Here is a 16622-nt window from a genome sequence, read left to right on the forward strand (position 1 = left end):
GGTGACTTGGGTGGGCAAGTCGGGGGGGTGGGGAGCTGACCATTCTTTTTTGGTACATGTTGGTTCTAGGAGATGAATATGAAGCTTTCCAAAATAAGCAGATTAAAAGGAATATGTGTTACCAAGGTGGGTCATTGTCATTCTGTTTCAAGAAAAGGGAATATCTTTAGTAAACTTGAATAAAGGGGATGAAGAAGACCAGAACTCATTCATTCATTCATTCATTCATGGAGATGGTACTGATTCACAGAGGTCACATTCACAAGTGGACATTAAGGCAGACAGTGCTTCCAAGCTGTACAGGGAGTGGGGGATGTGCCCTTAGCATGAGCCAAGCTTCTGGACAAGAACCAGAGAAACGAAGCTTCTTTCTGCACTGTCAGCTGTGTCCCTCTGCTGTGCACACATGTGACTCCACGTGCAGCTGGCTCACTGGCAGATCCCCGTGCAAAGTTTGCTAAGGGAAAGGTGAGATGAATGCATCCCCAAAGAGGAGGGAGATCTGATGCAAGAGCCTATAATTAGTCCCAGGCATGACCCCACGCTTGTTTGTGCAGCATTCATTCAGCAAAAAGTTTGAGCTTTGTGCAAAAAGCACAGTTTTAGGCACATGAAAAATCCTAAAAGATGAATAGATACCCTAGAGAGGTTCACCTTGCACTTCGCCTTCTGCCTCCTGTCTTTGAGAACCTTCCAAGACCAGGATCCCTACCTATCCTTCGATGGGTAAATGATGACAACAGTAACAATAATGATTATCCTTGTGAGTAGGATGGGGAGATAAGGCACCTGGTGGGAAGTATGCCCTGCCACCTCCGATCACCATCATCTCAGCACTTTTTCCTTGGAGAATGCTGGGGCCAGTGCTTCCCAGGATATAATGGAGTTGCCTTACAGCACATTTTCAATGGATTGACTCCAGCAGGAGGGGAAAAAAAAAAAAAAAATCTTTAGCAAAATAGCCAGCTGAGCTGAAGTCAGAGGGTTGCCTTGCAGATGAGCTCTTGTTCCATGCAAGAGTTATCCAGAGTAAAAGGCAGTGGCCCAGGGATGAAGGTGTGGGGTGTGTGTGGAAACTGAAGAGGACTAGGAAGCACTTTCTCTCTGGGTGGGAAGCAGCTGGAGCTGAGGGGAGGCGCTGACACGGTTTAGGATTAAGGCAATAGGGATCCCGTAGGTGAGAGAGCATCAGAGTAGAGGGACCCAAGAAGACAGTAGGGGGCCAGGGTAGGAATACAGGGTCAGAGACAGTGTATCCCAAGCTTGAAACAAGGCTTGTCCATCCTCTCTGTGGACAAATCCAGAAAATGTGGGATCAGTTTATATCAGAGGTGGCGGTGAAGATAAAGATTTTAACCTCAAACTGAAGTAGGCCCTCAGTTCTGGGGGCAAGAGAGCTGGGAAGGATTCTGCTTGGCTTGTGAATGTCCCAGCTCTCTAAGCGTCTCTGTTGTCTTTTGCCACAGTAATGGTGCATAGCAACCACAAAACCTCCGTGGCATACAGCAATACGTGTTTATTGCCTACTCACCCTGAGTGAGCCGCTTGGTGGCTCTGGGTTGACTAAGCCCAGACTCCTGGTCTCAGCTGGATGCAATCCCATGTGTGGGGGTTGTTCACTTAAGGTGACCCCCGCTGGGGTGGTAAGGTAACTTGAGTCTGTTCCATGTGTCTCTCATTCTCCTTCTGTGACCAGCGGGTTAGCATGAGTGTCCCCTTCTCATGATGGTGAAGGAGGACCAGAGGGCCCGAGTAAAGGCCTTAGGCCTTTTACAGTAAATGCAGCATGCCCACGTGATGCTTCCGCCACATCCAATTGGTCAAAGTCTGTAGGTTCAAAAGATGGAAGAAATAGACTCCACCTCCGTGGCGGCACAGTGACACCTCGCCACAGTGGGAGGACCTACTTAGTCACCTGGAAAACTGAGTGAGTTCAAAGAGGGGTGAAAAAATGCAGACCATTAACAGGGCCAGTCCTCCACAACAAGCAATGCTGTTGAAATGAGGGGTATGGTAGACATGAAGTGGCCACCCCAAGTTCAGCTCTTCTGCAGGGACCTTTGGAGCTGGGGACAAGGTTTATGAAGTATTCAGTGACTGGCCAGAGCAGGTTTCATAGAAGTATGCATTTGCCTCTCCCGTACCCTATCTACTTGACTGTCTCCCTTATCCATCTGTCCTCCACCTGTTGCTGACACTTGACAGTCGACTGTTGCCCTGAGGAGGGACCAGCAGGGACCCCGGATCTCTGCTTTGGCTTTTGGGTGGCTGCTGTGGTGAGCGGCGGGTTGGAGAAGGCTGGCTGGGTTCTTTTGGGGAGCCTCCAGGGAGCTCGGAGTTTCATTCTATCCCTGTCCTGCAGAGGAAAGATATTGTGAGACATGGGTTCCTGAAAAACTTCTGTCTACAATCAGGATCTGAGGAAATTCCCCAGAACTTCCCACAGGTTCTGAGCAAGGCCTTAGGGGTGAACAAGGGAAGGTAGTGATCTTGCTTTTCCTATTATACAAATGGACTTTCGCAATCCTATCTGTCTCCTCCAGGACCCCTGGGAGGTCTCCCTCAGGAAGCTCCGTGGGGTCTTCTGGGTCCCCACACTGCCCAGAAGCTTGTCTGGCCCTGGACCACCTCTCTGAATGGCTGCCCTGCTCTCTGGCCGTCTTATTTGCCTTTATTTTTCTGACCCAGTCCAGTCCCAAGCTCCGGGCCTGCTCCAACACAAACAGGCCTGCTGCTTTCCACTCACTCCCTGCCTGGGCTGCACAATAACTAGCACTTTGCTTCCGACATCCCTCTGCCCCTCTCCTCCGCCTCCCACTGCCTCCCCTCCCGCCTCACAGGGAGCTGTCTCCTCCCTGAGTGGGAGGAAGGATCTCGGAAATGTGCCCAGAGCTGGCAGGCTGAGTGCGTTCCACTTGGAGGAAACGCGGCATTTTTCACCTTTAACCCAGAAAAATATGGTTCTCAGAAAGCTTGTTTTTAGCACTGCAAGTTCCCAAAGGAAAAAGAATAGGGAGGAGGAGGGGCCCCTAGCCCCTCACAAGGCTCTGACAACTAGCCCCCCAACCCTAGAAGGCCATTCTTCCAGGAGGGGAATCGCCCAAGGGCAGCCTGCAGGGACCTCAACTAAGACTGAAATTCCAGTGCCAAGAGAAAGGCAAGGCATCAGCCTTGTCAAAGCCTCAGCTGCTTCCTGTCCCTCTCTGCCTCTTCCAGCCTCTGCTCAGCCTAGGAACTCAGCACAGTAGCTGCCTCAGGAAGGTAAAGGTTCCCTGCATGCGGGGAAAGTGCTCTACCACTGAGCCACAGTTATTTCTCAGCATGGAGACTGTGGCTTGTTCACCTGCATCATAGTCAGGTGCACACAGCACACACTGAACAAAGAAGGAAATAAAAGTGGGCCTGCCTCGGCCATCAGGAGGCCACAAAGTACCAAGTCTGTGGAAGCATCTAGCTGGTGGGCTTCTGTGAAAGTTAACAGGCTGTCCTTAGGAAGTTCCAGCTCGCAGGTGGCCCCATTGGGGCCAGTAAAATGACTAATCCGATTCCACAGTCTGACTGGCTTCTGGGATAGGCCCTCTGAGTAATTAATTGCACCTCAACCTCACGTTCAAAGAATGTTCACATACTTGATTTTAACAGTCCTCCTTCTGTGATGGTCAAAGCAGATGGGCAGGGCCGGTTTGACTTGGGGAGAGAGAAGCTGTCCAAAAGCACTAGATGACTTGCCCATTCATCCACCGTGAAGATGAAACCATGATACTGCACTAGGGAACTCTTCTCTCCTTACCCTGCCTGCCCTTCAGTCTGGTGTGAGCTGCTCCAGGATGCCAGGATTATTAACTGGCATTGAGGGGGCTTCCTCAGACTAGCAGTCCTGGGCCGTGTGTTCACATGGGTGAGGGGGATCCGTGCAAAGGCCAGTTCCCAGGAGCTGCTTGCCAGTGTCTTAACACAGCTTCAACGAGAGAGACTTCTTCCCAAGGCTCCCGAGTTCAGCGAATCTGAAAGCAGATACTAGAGCTATTGGATCAGAGTGGGATTCAGGCCCCGCCAGAGGAGGTTGGGCCTGGATCGAATCCTTTCCCTTTTCTGCATTTCCTTCATCTCCACAAACAACCTCCTTAGCTCAGGGGAGTTGTAGCAAATTATTTCTGGATGGCAGTGTGCTTCCCCTGGGCCCACTCCTGCCTGGCCAAACCAGGAGCTAAAAGAGTGGGGCAGGCAGCAGGGGAACGTCCCCTGACTCTCCGTGTTTCCCTGCATGTCCTTGCTGAGACAGCTTGGTCCTAGAAAGTGTGTGGCTCCCAGGACCACTTGGCCTTTCCTGGAAAGATGTGAGAAGAACATCACGTCTTAGCATCCGGGAGGAACTCTCTGCTTTACCGTTTGTTGATCTTGTCTCTGTGCTTTGCTGAAGATCCAAATAGCGTACCAAGGTATGGGAATTTCCCGACATGTGCTGTGGCCTTCCCCCATGTCCTTGCCGTCCACCTCTAAACAGGGGCCCAACCAAAGGCTATGGCTTCCTTCAACAGCCTAGTCCTGAGGGGGCTGTGGCTTTGACTTGGCCATGAGAGGACTTCTACTGGAATGTCTCTGAGCAGGAAGGCCAGGGATAGTCAAGGAATTTGCCAATTAAACTCATTTAATAACCAAACTAAGAGGCGCCAGGCCAAGGGGTGAGCTAAGGGAAGCTCTGTTAGGAAACTGGCCAAAGGAGAGTGAAGGCAGAAAAAGTGAACTATCAGATGGAGAGAGCCCTGGGGGAGCAAAGTGCGGGGTCACTAGGCCCCGCTGGTGACCTCAGCCCTACCCACCACCACAGCAGTGGACATTCCGTGTTCTGCCTGAACTTGGGGTCAAAGGGTAGCTGAGGGAGGGAGGTATGAAGTGGGGTCACTGTCAGAGTGGAACATGGATAACGCCCGCTGCTTGTCCCGGCCACACTCACATGACCTCAAAGAAGCAGCAGCCTGAGTGATCGTCCATTCCAGCTTCTCAACGGGGCTGGGGCGATAAGGCCATTTGCCCAGAACTAGGGGTCTTATCTGCTGTGACATGACTGACTGTAGCTGGCCTGAAAAACTGGTACCATGGTGTGTGCTTGAAGGCTTTGGGTTTGTTTGGGAGGAAAATGAGTCTGTGTCCTCGGGAGCGTTGCATTACCCCTCCCCAGACACTCATCCACATTTGCCTCACATTTACTGAGGACCTGTGATTCACAAAGCAGCCCCTGGCCAAGGAGCTGGTGGGAATATCAAGCAGGGAGAAGGCTGTTCCTCCGATCAAGGTGTCAGGCTGAGCACCCTCTTCAAGCTCACTGGCCACTCACTCCTTTAAAACCAGGTGGAGACTTTCGCTTTAGGAGGGATCCAATCCTTTTTGTAAGAGCTCACCTGATTCAGCCAGCCAGACCCACGATGGGCTCCCTTTTTGTTAGCTCTGAATCCACTGAGAGTAACCTAATTGTGGGAGGATGTCCCACCGTACTCACAAGAGCCCATCACATCAGTGAGCAAGACTTCTGGGGCCTTCTTAGAATCCTGCCTGCCTCAACTCTTAACAGTTCTCCTTTCAGTCTCTCCCACTTCCAAGTAATTCTTCACTGGCAACCAAATATTTTTCCTGAAATTCACCTTGTGTCTATATGCGATCCCAACTAAAGGATGTGCCGCAGTCTGCTACTTCCCTGACTGATGAGTCAAAGACTTATAGGGTAGGGGAATTCTACACTCACAGAGCATAAAACTATTTTAAAATTCCTATTTATAGTTCCTGAAAATTTTAGTTACCTTGAGTCCAAGGACCTTTGACAATGACTAAGGACCTAAGAAGGAATATAGTTGCTGGTGGGGTGCCCTAGGGACTGCGGAAACTGAGTCAGGCAGCTGCCTTTTCCAATGGCCACTGAGCATGGACCTTGGGCAACCTTTGCTCCCAGCTCCTGTTGGTCACCTCATCTTAGAGGAAACACCAAGTATGCAAAATTCTGCTCTTTATCCAAATCTTCATTAGTTAGTTGCAAAAGACCATATTTTATGGCACAGGAAGGTTGCCTTGAGAGCTATCACAATGTGCCAAAGGGACCCAGAATGGAATTCAAGGGGTGGTTCCTTCATTCTGACCACACTCTGGCCAAACACTTTTTCCCGATTTTCAAAGTTATCTACTGTTTGGTTAAAAATCTGAGCAATATGAAAAAAAAAAAAAAAAAAAAAGTCCAGAATACAGACTTAAAGTAATTCAGTTGCTCTGGAATTTTTTACGTTCATAGAATAGTGCCATAAAAATAATTCATTGATAATGTAAAGATTAAAAAAAATATATTGAAGAATCAAGTTCCAAATTAGAATATACAACTATTATTCTCTTATATATATGCACAATATGCCTCATTTTATCCACTCAGGATATCACTCCTTTCTTTTGGGGGACTGGTCTTTCACCAATTCTTATTAAAATAGCCTTGGAATAGGACCTCAGCCTGGCCACAGGATTGGCTAAGGATGGACATGTGACCAGCCAGGCCAGGCAGAGTCCTCACTGGGAGCTGGCACAGAGGGCTCTCTCCTAACTTCGTAAGGTCTGACTATAAGTTTAGAGAGGCCCACCATGGGCCCAGATCCTTGGGCCAAGGGAAGAGTTTTTCTATATAGAGAAGAGATATGCTTTACTTCTGGGTGGAGCAGGAGTCTACAGCAGTTGTGTTCAAGGAAAGAATCAGGGCTTACCTAACCACAAAGCTGATGTTGGAGATGTGGGGCATTCTGAAGACTGACTCCAGGAGGAACAGCTATAAAATTGAGAGAAGAGAGGCTGGGACAGAGGTGGATCACTTGGTCATGCAAGTTGTCCCCATTAAGTTGGAAGTACACAGAGAACTTGACCCTTACAGAATGAAAGTAAATTCCAGCTGAAGAGGAGATGGGACAGGGTTGCGACTGTGAACAGTATATAAATGTGCTCCGACCTGATGTCACTCTTTGATTGCATTGTCTCCCCCATTGGCTGTTGTCTGAGAGATAAAAGGATGAAGGCAAATTTCCTTCAGAAGAGAAAAGGTAACTGTCAGTACATACTTGAACACCTGCTATCAAGACACAATGGCTCAGATCTGCCCTAAGTTGCTACAGGGCTCCTTCACTCTGTTCCAAGGACAGAAGTTTAATTGAGGACTCTTCCTACCCTGCCCCCATCTTTCCATAGTTGGAGAGTATTTCTTACAATTTTTCTAATAACCAGAAAATGTTAGATCACTTATCTTTTTTCAAAACACATTAAAAAAAAATTTTAAGCACCTGACACACGGCAGATATTGTGTCAAACTCCATGAATGTTTGTGACAGATACCCTTCAATTCTAATTTCTAAATAAAGCTTCAGAATGGTGCATGGTGCTGTGGGGAGATAGAAGGCTGCTAAAGGCCTGAGACCATGAGGGCACTGGAAAAGGCTTCTCTGAGCCAGCCATGCTCAGCTGAGACCTAAGTGAGGAATGTAGACTCCAGCCTTCAGCCCTGTGGGGACAGATGCCAGGGGTCACCTAATAGGCCTTTTGCTGTGTGCTATGCCACTCCTTTGCAATGGAACCATAGAATCTAAGGTATGTCTAAATTGGTTTGCAGGTATTTACACCTTTATGGTGCTGATCTGAAGGTCTGTGGTGTTCCTGAGGTTTCACAGGATGGACATAAATGTCACAATCAGGTATCTGTCCAGTGGGGAGCACTGTGCACTGTCTGTAATCCACCCCCCCCCCCCCCGCCAACTCTCTGGCAAAGGTAGGCACTAAGAACAGTGTTCCAGAGATGAGGGCGGAGAAACAGGTAGAGTCCCTCCCAAGGTGGCCCATGTGATGGTGAAATCAGAACCCACCTGACTTTCAGGAGCGGGAAGAATGTGATACCTGGCATCTGTTAGCAGAGGAAGCAACTTTGGATACCGAAAAACTTGGCCTCTAGGTTGTTTCTGAAGGGGATGTTTTTTCTGCACTGTCAAATGAGTGATTTGGGACCAGGGGGCCCATCTGCTCTCCATACTACTTCCTCTGGATACATCAACTCAGAAAAGACGTGGGTGAGGGGTGCCAGTGCCTCTGGAGATAGGAAGAGAGAAACTGGCTCCCACAAGGGCAAGAGGAGAGATGTGATTTAAATTTGAGCTGGAACTTGACATTCTTTCTCACCATTCAAGTATTTAGAGACATAAGTATAAGAGGCCCACTTGGGATTGCACTCAATTTAACATTATTTCCACTTGGCAGCATAATATTGAAATGCTTTTCTTGTCTCCATAATCAAGAGATTAATCATCCAGGGATAAAAATTAAATTTAATCCCAAATTTAATCCTAACTTACTCCCAAATCAGTTCAAGACATCTCTTGCTACCTCAAACTTCCTAGATCTTGGAGACTAAATATTTAAAAATCAGTTTTACTCTTGTCCACTCTAGGGAAAGATGAATGGAGTAAATTAACAGGCCCTTCAGAATGAATTCTTCTATTGCTAACATTTTAATGTGATGCTGAATACTGCATATTTAAAAAAAAATTCGATTTGTTTTTTCTTTTCTTAATAATCACATCATACTTCTCTTTTTGGCCTTCTCAATGTTCTTGGGGTTGACGGTGCTATACATTTTGGCTCAAAAATCCACCACCTGGAAAACAAGTTATACACCGAGAACTCCCCATAGAACAGAGCACATGTAGGAGTTTTTCTGGCATTTAAACACTACCATGTGTTTCACAATTAATTTATAACTTGTCTGCCATTTCTGCAGGTTAAACTCAGGCTCATTCATGTTTTAGTTGTTGGTCTTGGTAAGGCTGAGCTGCAAATGAAGAAGGGCTTCATTTCTCCCTTTATGAACTTCCATTTAAGATCATTTTATATTTTAAAATTACCGAGGTTTTGCTAAATCAATTACTGTGTTTCCAAACTCAGTAAGTTGAAGTGAAATTGTGACCTCTTCCCAGAATCTCCACAATTGTTTAGGCTATCTTTGGAGAAAAAAAATTAAAAATCATACTTTTAAGGGCCTGTATGTATGACATATTGGCTAATGCTGGGTTACCAGTACTTGGTTATTGTTATGCTAACTTCTCTGGTAAATAGAATACTGACTAAATGGTAACAGATGGAAGGTCATACCAATACCAAAGCAGTGGCTTTGAATATTAAAAAATACAGCTGTAGCTCTACATGATTACTTCAAAACCACTGTTAATTCTTATGGGACATAACACAAAAAATACAAAAAAGCAAAGGTCACTTTTCCTAAGTGCTTAAAACACGAGGAAACAAACAAAAACCCCAAACCAATAATATCCAAATCTGTCAGGGTAAGATGTAAGAAAATATATTTATTTTTTCCATGACAATACTATGATAAAATTGTTAAATACATGCATGTTTTAAAAACAGACATAAGTAACATCTTTAGAGTTAACAGCCGAGCGTACTAGTTTTATATTTATGGCATCTTAGTAATAGTTCATTTATATTCTAAGTTCTTACTATAATCATGTTTTCCAAAAGATATGGAAACTAAATTCTGAAATTATATGATGATACAAAATGTCCAAATTTCCCATTCTATCAGAACATAATATTCACATTTCCACAAGGCAAGGAATACTTCAGCTGTCATCTCTGTTAAGTGGAATTGTTTTATTTCATACTAAAGAATTCCCATTCCGAGTGAATCATTCAGATATACTTTGATCTATAGTTTATTTCCTGTATACGTACATTTAAATGTTTCCTTATATGATTACACATGATTTTAGGTACAGCACATCACAATTAATTATTTGTGTTTTAAAAAAAAATGTCCTAATGGTAACGTTTAAGAAATTAAAAAGGGAACAGTTTTGGAGATGCAGTTTCTATCTTCCTTCAGCTACATTTACACACACCTGACCAAACAGAAGTTAGTAAACAGTTACTAGTATTTATAAAAAACTAAAAATATGTAACATAACACCACCTTTAAAAAAAAAACACTCATTCTACAAACCTTATAAAAGATAACTTGTATCTGTTCACAGTATGTGTATTTTGTAAACAGTAATTCACTATAATGCAGTTTTGAAAGTAAAAAATTTCCTAGTGTTGTAAAGTAACTTCCTAGTGAAATAAGGATGTTGACTTATGGCCAGTTGACGGGAGAAGAAATGGTAAAACAAACATTCTTACAAGGTACATGGAGTATTTTTAAATGACTTATTTTTACCTTTGAGCAAGCATTTAAGGTAGTACTGTCTCCAAATTAGGATGTCTATCTTTCTATACAGGACAATCTTTTCCAAGCAATTATGAATTGAAATGTATTTAAGAAAAAGTTATGCTCCTTTTGAAGAAAACAACAGGATATAACAAATTCCAGGAAACCACAAAATACCTACCCTCGGCAACAATGAACTTAAAAGGATTTCTTTTTGTGTGTCTTCTACTATTTAAAATGTAATTAATATTTTTCCTAAGTATTATATTGGAAGAAAAAAATAAGTTGAAGGAACCATTGCTTATGATATGTTTAAAAATATGTGAGAAAGTAACTGGATCAAACTTGAGGAAGACATTTGAAAAAAATCTTAGAAAAACCATTATTCAGAACTCTTTTCTATGATCAACTGCAAAAACACTAATACAAATAATGTTAAACCTAACAGCTAACTTGTTTGTGATTTAAGGAAAACTGTATTTCCACCTAGAAAGTTTGTGTTCTTCTAAAATGCACCACTGGAATGCTCAGGAAAAAAAGTTCAGAAGTTGAAAGATATCCATTTAAATGGGAAGAACTCTATAGAAAAGGACATTTTAAATGTATAAAGAAACACAGCAAACTTAAGTGAGCCATTCCATAAGATATACAAAGTACTTTAGACTTAAGTGTAGCATTAAAAAAAAATCTATGTTGTTAATTTTTGTTTATTTTTAAGTTTGACTGGCTATTGTGAAAACCATCTTAGGAGACACATGTAAATGGAATAAAAATAATTTCCTTATCAATTAGACATTTATTTTCTCATTCACATCTTTTGGTTTTTAAGGTATTCGGGTCCAGAAACTCACAAGTAATATAGGTTATTACTGCTTTATATCAGATTAATGTTCCAGCAGTTGCCGGTTTACTTACAAATAAGTGCTTTTTGATTTACTGTTTCCATGGTTTTCAGCTAGACACTTACGAATAAAAACATTCAGAGGGTTTCCTCATAAAAGATTTTTTTAAATTATACAAATGTAGCAGAGAATTTGTCTGGCTTAGGTAAATTCTGTTCATAATTTGGACACTTATAATTCAAAATATTAACATTCCCAATTCAGGGAGAAACAAATACTACTCAGAGGTAAAAGAGAATCCTGTCATGAACTGAAACCATAATTATAAGCATGTGGATATATTCTAGACGAAATCACATACCTTGAAACTACCATATACAATACCCCCTGAAAATGTAAGCCAATTAATTGAATAATGTTCTTTATCACCTAATCTGGCATTAAAAATAATTAGCACGAACACAATCATGTAATGGTTAAGACAAAAGAACTTAACTGGAAAGAAATAAAAATCTAACCACCTTGGCAAAACAGGAGGCTTAAATATTATTAACAGGGCTGACATACAATCCATGAAGATATAAATAAACCAAATTCAAACCAAGAGATTGTCAATTAATTTAAGCTATGCCTAAAAGACAAGTATCCTGAAAGTTTGGCCACAAGTCATTTTCCTCTGTAAAAAAATTTTCTGCAAGATACAAAAGATCAGATATGTGTGATACTACAAAACTTTATTTTGGCAGAAAATCTTAGTTTAAAAGAAATGTTCTGAAGAAATATTTTATCAAGAAAATGAGTTCATATATTAATCATCTAAGCTCTCATGTACAGTGTTGCTGGCCAGGACACATGCTGAGTTGGTACAAACATGTCCCAAACTCTGTACCCTTTAAATAAAAACAAACCTTGAAGAGCTAAAATTATGAATAAGCTATCTAGTAACATGTATGATGCATGAGTCTTTTAAAGTTTTCAAAGTATGCTCATGCTTTTACAGTAGATTAAATCTTTGAGCCAACAGTTTTAGATTCACACAGCTAAATTCTGATATATACCACTCTAGCAGAACTCTGTTGAATTTGCAACACTCAGGGATAGGGTTCAGTCAACAAAAAGTGAGTCACTGAATTTTTGCTGTGTGCCTATTCTTGGTGGCTAATGATTCTTCCCATGTTTTACACCTAAGAGGCCCAATTTTAAAAACTGAAATTAAAAAGGCATGTTATAAAAAGCATACAAATTTTAACAAAGTCCAAAACAGGAAAACAGCAAAAATTATCTTAGTGTAAACAAACAAAAAGGTTTTATCAGAATATGTGCCTGAGCAGTAGAAAACTTTTGAGATAACACTTTTTGAATAATGACAAGTTAAAGGGTACTTTAATTTCAAAATACCCATAAAACTGATTTCCAATTCTCTTTGGAAGAAAACAAGTCTCTAGTTTCCTTCACCAAATTCCACTTAATTATTCATTTACAGAAAGGACTGTAGCTTTAAATACGGACAGTGTGAAGGCGATTAAGAAATTGCAGGACTGATTTCCGACAAGAATACAACTTGCATGAAGTTTTGAGAATGTGACTTTTTGCCACAGTTTCCGAGGGCAACAGTACTACATGTTCTAAATGCAATCCTTCAGATCCATGAGCCGTGAAAGTAATGCTGGTGTGGAAAATGAGGCTGAGATTTCCTCCCTTAAACTTTTCAATGAATGGCTGCTTCTGTTTCCAGCTGCAGGAACAAAGCATCTCTATCACACAGCCCAGAAACACACAACTCAAGTATGCAGACATTCAGGGGCCCCGATCCCAGGTCCAGGGCTGTACAGGTGCAGCAAGCTGATGACAGCACACGTGAACTACTCCATACAATATATCACTCAAATAGTCTATCCAGGTCAAAGGCCTAGTTTAGTATCCAAGAATATTTTTACATTAAATATTATTTCAAATGGCCACTCATGAAAGAAACAAGAGTTATAATGACCCCTAGAATCTCCACCTCTCACAAGGGATGCTTGAAGTTGGCTTATAAAACAGCTGACAATGTGCCCTATATGCAGTTCTAGTCCACCGATGTAATGGAACATGATTTTAGTTTAGATATTTAGAATTTTCTAACAGATGATGGGGCTTTTGCTAGGACAGAGGGCCTTCCTGCTGCCTTTTTCCCCAGTTAGGAAGAGCTGGAAGAACCACATGTAGCCTTCCCCTAACTAGGTCTTAATCTGCTCCCCAAGGGAGAAGTAACTAATCTAGACAGAGCAGGACCACTATTAGAGCACCCTGCACACACACACGGTCCCAGAACTGACTGTATAGTTTTAATACATATGTGTGTGCAGATTTACCAGTGTCTCTAACACTGGATAGGTGACAGTAGGTGTCTTCTTCCCAACCCCCACCCCAGTGCTGAGGCTCCTCCCACACCAGAGTTGTGGCAAGAATGGGCAATAACAAACTGCCAAGCTCAGAGCAAGCTACAGGCAGCCCGCCCAGGCTGCGAGCACGTTCCTCTGCTTCTCTTTACCCTGTGGATCCCAGGGTATAGAACTCCAAAGGCGGGGAGAGGCGAACAGCACTCTGAACCTTCTTCATACAGTGAAGTCCTGGACTCAAGAGCCCTAATGGTATTTGCCATCTGCCACACAAGTGAGGCGAGACAGATCAGAAAGGGTGCAGATGGAAGGCACACCTCTTCAGGACAGGTCCCATCTCCCCTGACCTTTTTGTGTTCTCAGGTTAGTGTGGTTGAGACCGACAAGCCTTCACCTCAGCCAGTCCTTGTCTTGTCCTACAGAGATGGAACACAGGACTTGGCAAGTTTCCATAGGGACCCAGCACGAGTTGAGGGCAAATGGAGCAGGGTGATGCCAAGCTCTGAAGGGGCTTGGAAGAGGCAGGAGTTACAGGAAGGAGCTAAAGAGGATACAGAGGAAGACGAGGAAACTCTTTAGGGATGGCTCTGGTTTGGTATATTTTTCATTATTAAAAATTTATATGAGCTATTATATAGTTGTAATACACTAGGCATGTGTATAATTATATTTCATTCCACATATCAAGAAGCTCAGAATTTAGTTTAATTCTAGAAGTTAAAAGAAGGATTCATAAACTGAGTACCTAAATAGATTTTGTCCCTTGTCACCCTGTGTTCTTTCTCTACAACATGGTTTCAAAAAAGATACAGTAAGAGCTAAAACTAATAATAATTGCTCCATTATTTGGGTATACATTGCAGAACTTCAGATGATACAAAACAAGCCTATCTTAACTAAATTCGATGTTTCAAATCTTCAAGTACTTCTGCATTAACTATCAAATGACAAAATACATAGACAACCAGAGGACAGGGAAAACACACAACGGGCTTTTTCGTTTTGCACTCTGCTTTGCTAGGAACACACACACTCCAGAACATCCCTGATAAGGAATCAGGATGGGCAGAGCACACCTGAGCTCAAGATGCACCTCTGCAAGGTTCTCCAAGCAACCACTGCACCTGTGCTGTAGGTACGTGCACTGATTCAAATGGACTTTATGACCTTCCACATGACGTAGCCCTTTACTGTTCCTGAAAGAAGCATTCTCATTTTAGTTTTAAACTTAACCACTTCAGGACTAGATCTGATAGTCTGGGCTGATAACTGCTTATGAGCAGGGGGAGAGATCTGACAGATGAGGGGGAGGAAAACCTGCTGGGAAGCGCCAAAGAACACCACTGCCTGATGACTGGGCTCAAGGGCATGGTCTTTTCAGGGGGGAACCAAAGCCAATCAGAGCTACATGGCCAGTAATGCCGCTAGATATTGCTTAGTAGTCATCTCACATAGTAAATCATTGGAATTATATGCTTATGAATAATATTTAATTTACTCATATAAAGCTGACACTGTATCACAAAATAAAATGGATTTAAAAAAAACCCACTTGGATCTATAGGCCTAGAAATTTAAGTTTCAAATATCAGGGTAACCAACTGCAGTAACGGAAGCTAGCATGAAAGCTAAAAAAACAATGGAAAGGTTTGAAAAACCTACCAAAGCAAGGAAACGTGATTCTGATTCAGGCTGGTCAGTGTGTCACACTTGTTTTCCAAGTTTGCACCCCTGAGACAACTGTTTGATAACCATTATACAGTAGGCACAGAAATCAGCACTCTTTATCAAACAGAACACTAAATAGCTGATGCTACTTTAAAAATTATATTAACTTTTGTAAATGCTGTGGATAGAGGAGAATCATCTTAAAAGTTTAAAATTCTGTGCTTGGTTGCCCTCTAAAATGGAGTAAATGTCAGGCAAATATGTGACTATGACATTTTTCTCCCATGCCTGCAAATCCCCCTTGTAATTCCACAAGCATACATACAAGAAAACCATTAACAACAGAAAACAGGTGCTGTGGGATTTGTTCTGCTTATAGCATTTGCCTGGAAATAAATGCCTCTTAAAGGGGAAATTCTTTGGCTCAAACACCAATAGCTCTGAATCTTGAGTGTTGTGGGTTGAGGATTCTGAGTCACGTACTTTGGCTTTTGGACGGCATCAAAAGCACATGCACACTCCTAGTATAACCTGCACGTGGTGAAGTTCACTTGGCTCCAATGCTTCACAGGTCCCTCCGAGAACGCCCAGCGCTGCTGAGGCAACGCAGGCAGTAAGAGCTTATCGAGATGGCAGACTGAAGTGACAGGGTGACACTGCTAATCATTTGGTTTGTTCTGAAAAAAGTTTGTAAAGGACCACCCCCCTCCATTAGATTTAGGAGAGTCTTCATCTTTAGGGGGAATCAAAAATTGTCGGGAGTTGATGGAGCATGGACTTCCAAAAGAGACGATTTCACTGTTACTGTCTGTGGATCGAGGGGAGTCTGGGGAGACTAAGTTCCAAGTGTTTACATTTGCCTGAGGCCGATAGCCTGCAGTCTTATCCACCCCATCTCCTGCAGCTGTGGCCTCTGCAGCAGAGTTAATGGGGAGGCGCATTTGGGGCTTATAGCCTGCCCCCACCACAGGGTCAGTGTCTTGTTCCTCCTCTGGTTTGGCCTGAGGCTGGTACATGGACTGAACGTCAATGTAAACGACTTGCGCGGTCCCTCCAGCTTCATCCACTGCCAGGTTTGGCAGCTCCTCCTCGATGATGGGAGGACAGTAGGACACGACCACATGGTTTTCAGGTTCCACATCAGAGCTATCATCAGGACGCTCGGCTACTGGAGAAATGATTTCTGTATCTTCTATTTTAGGAACTGTTGATCGAGTCTCCAGAACCTCAACATTATTTGGAGTACAAGGATTCATTTCCAATGTTTTAAGAGCACTGCTTCCCTAGAAATAAATTTTCAAACAGTGATTAAGAACAGCTCTAAAATAAATATTAAAAAAATTCTCTCTCTCTCTTAAAAAAAAAAAAAAGAACAGCTCTAAATGCTACTGCAATGCTTCTCCTACAAAAAGGGCATATTTATTTTTTCACATCTGCTTATAAACATTGCCTCTGATACTCTGTAGTGCGCAAACAGAGCAAAGTCACTGTTTTGTCCAC

The 16622-nt window shown here is 42.9% G+C and overlaps 1 protein-coding gene across 3 annotated transcripts in view; it reads right to left on the minus strand.

Annotated features, from left to right (window-relative positions):
* Positions 1 to 9348: 9348 nt before the first annotated feature.
* The window catches only part of Lifr (LIF receptor subunit alpha), a 73910-nt gene continuing 66636 nt past the window's right edge, over positions 9349 to 16622 (minus strand). For all 3 annotated transcript variants that reach the window (XM_077109489.1, XM_076857393.2, XM_076857394.2), the window contains one exon: positions 9349 to 16405. In XM_077109489.1, the coding sequence (XP_076965604.1) occupies positions 15782 to 16405 (624 nt within the window). In that variant the 3' untranslated portion in view covers positions 9349 to 15781. The remainder of the gene's footprint in view (positions 16406 to 16622) is intronic.

This window comes from Callospermophilus lateralis, chromosome 5 (assembly GCF_048772815.1).
Source record: "Callospermophilus lateralis isolate mCalLat2 chromosome 5, mCalLat2.hap1, whole genome shotgun sequence".
Taxonomy (NCBI): domain Eukaryota; kingdom Metazoa; phylum Chordata; class Mammalia; order Rodentia; family Sciuridae; genus Callospermophilus; species Callospermophilus lateralis.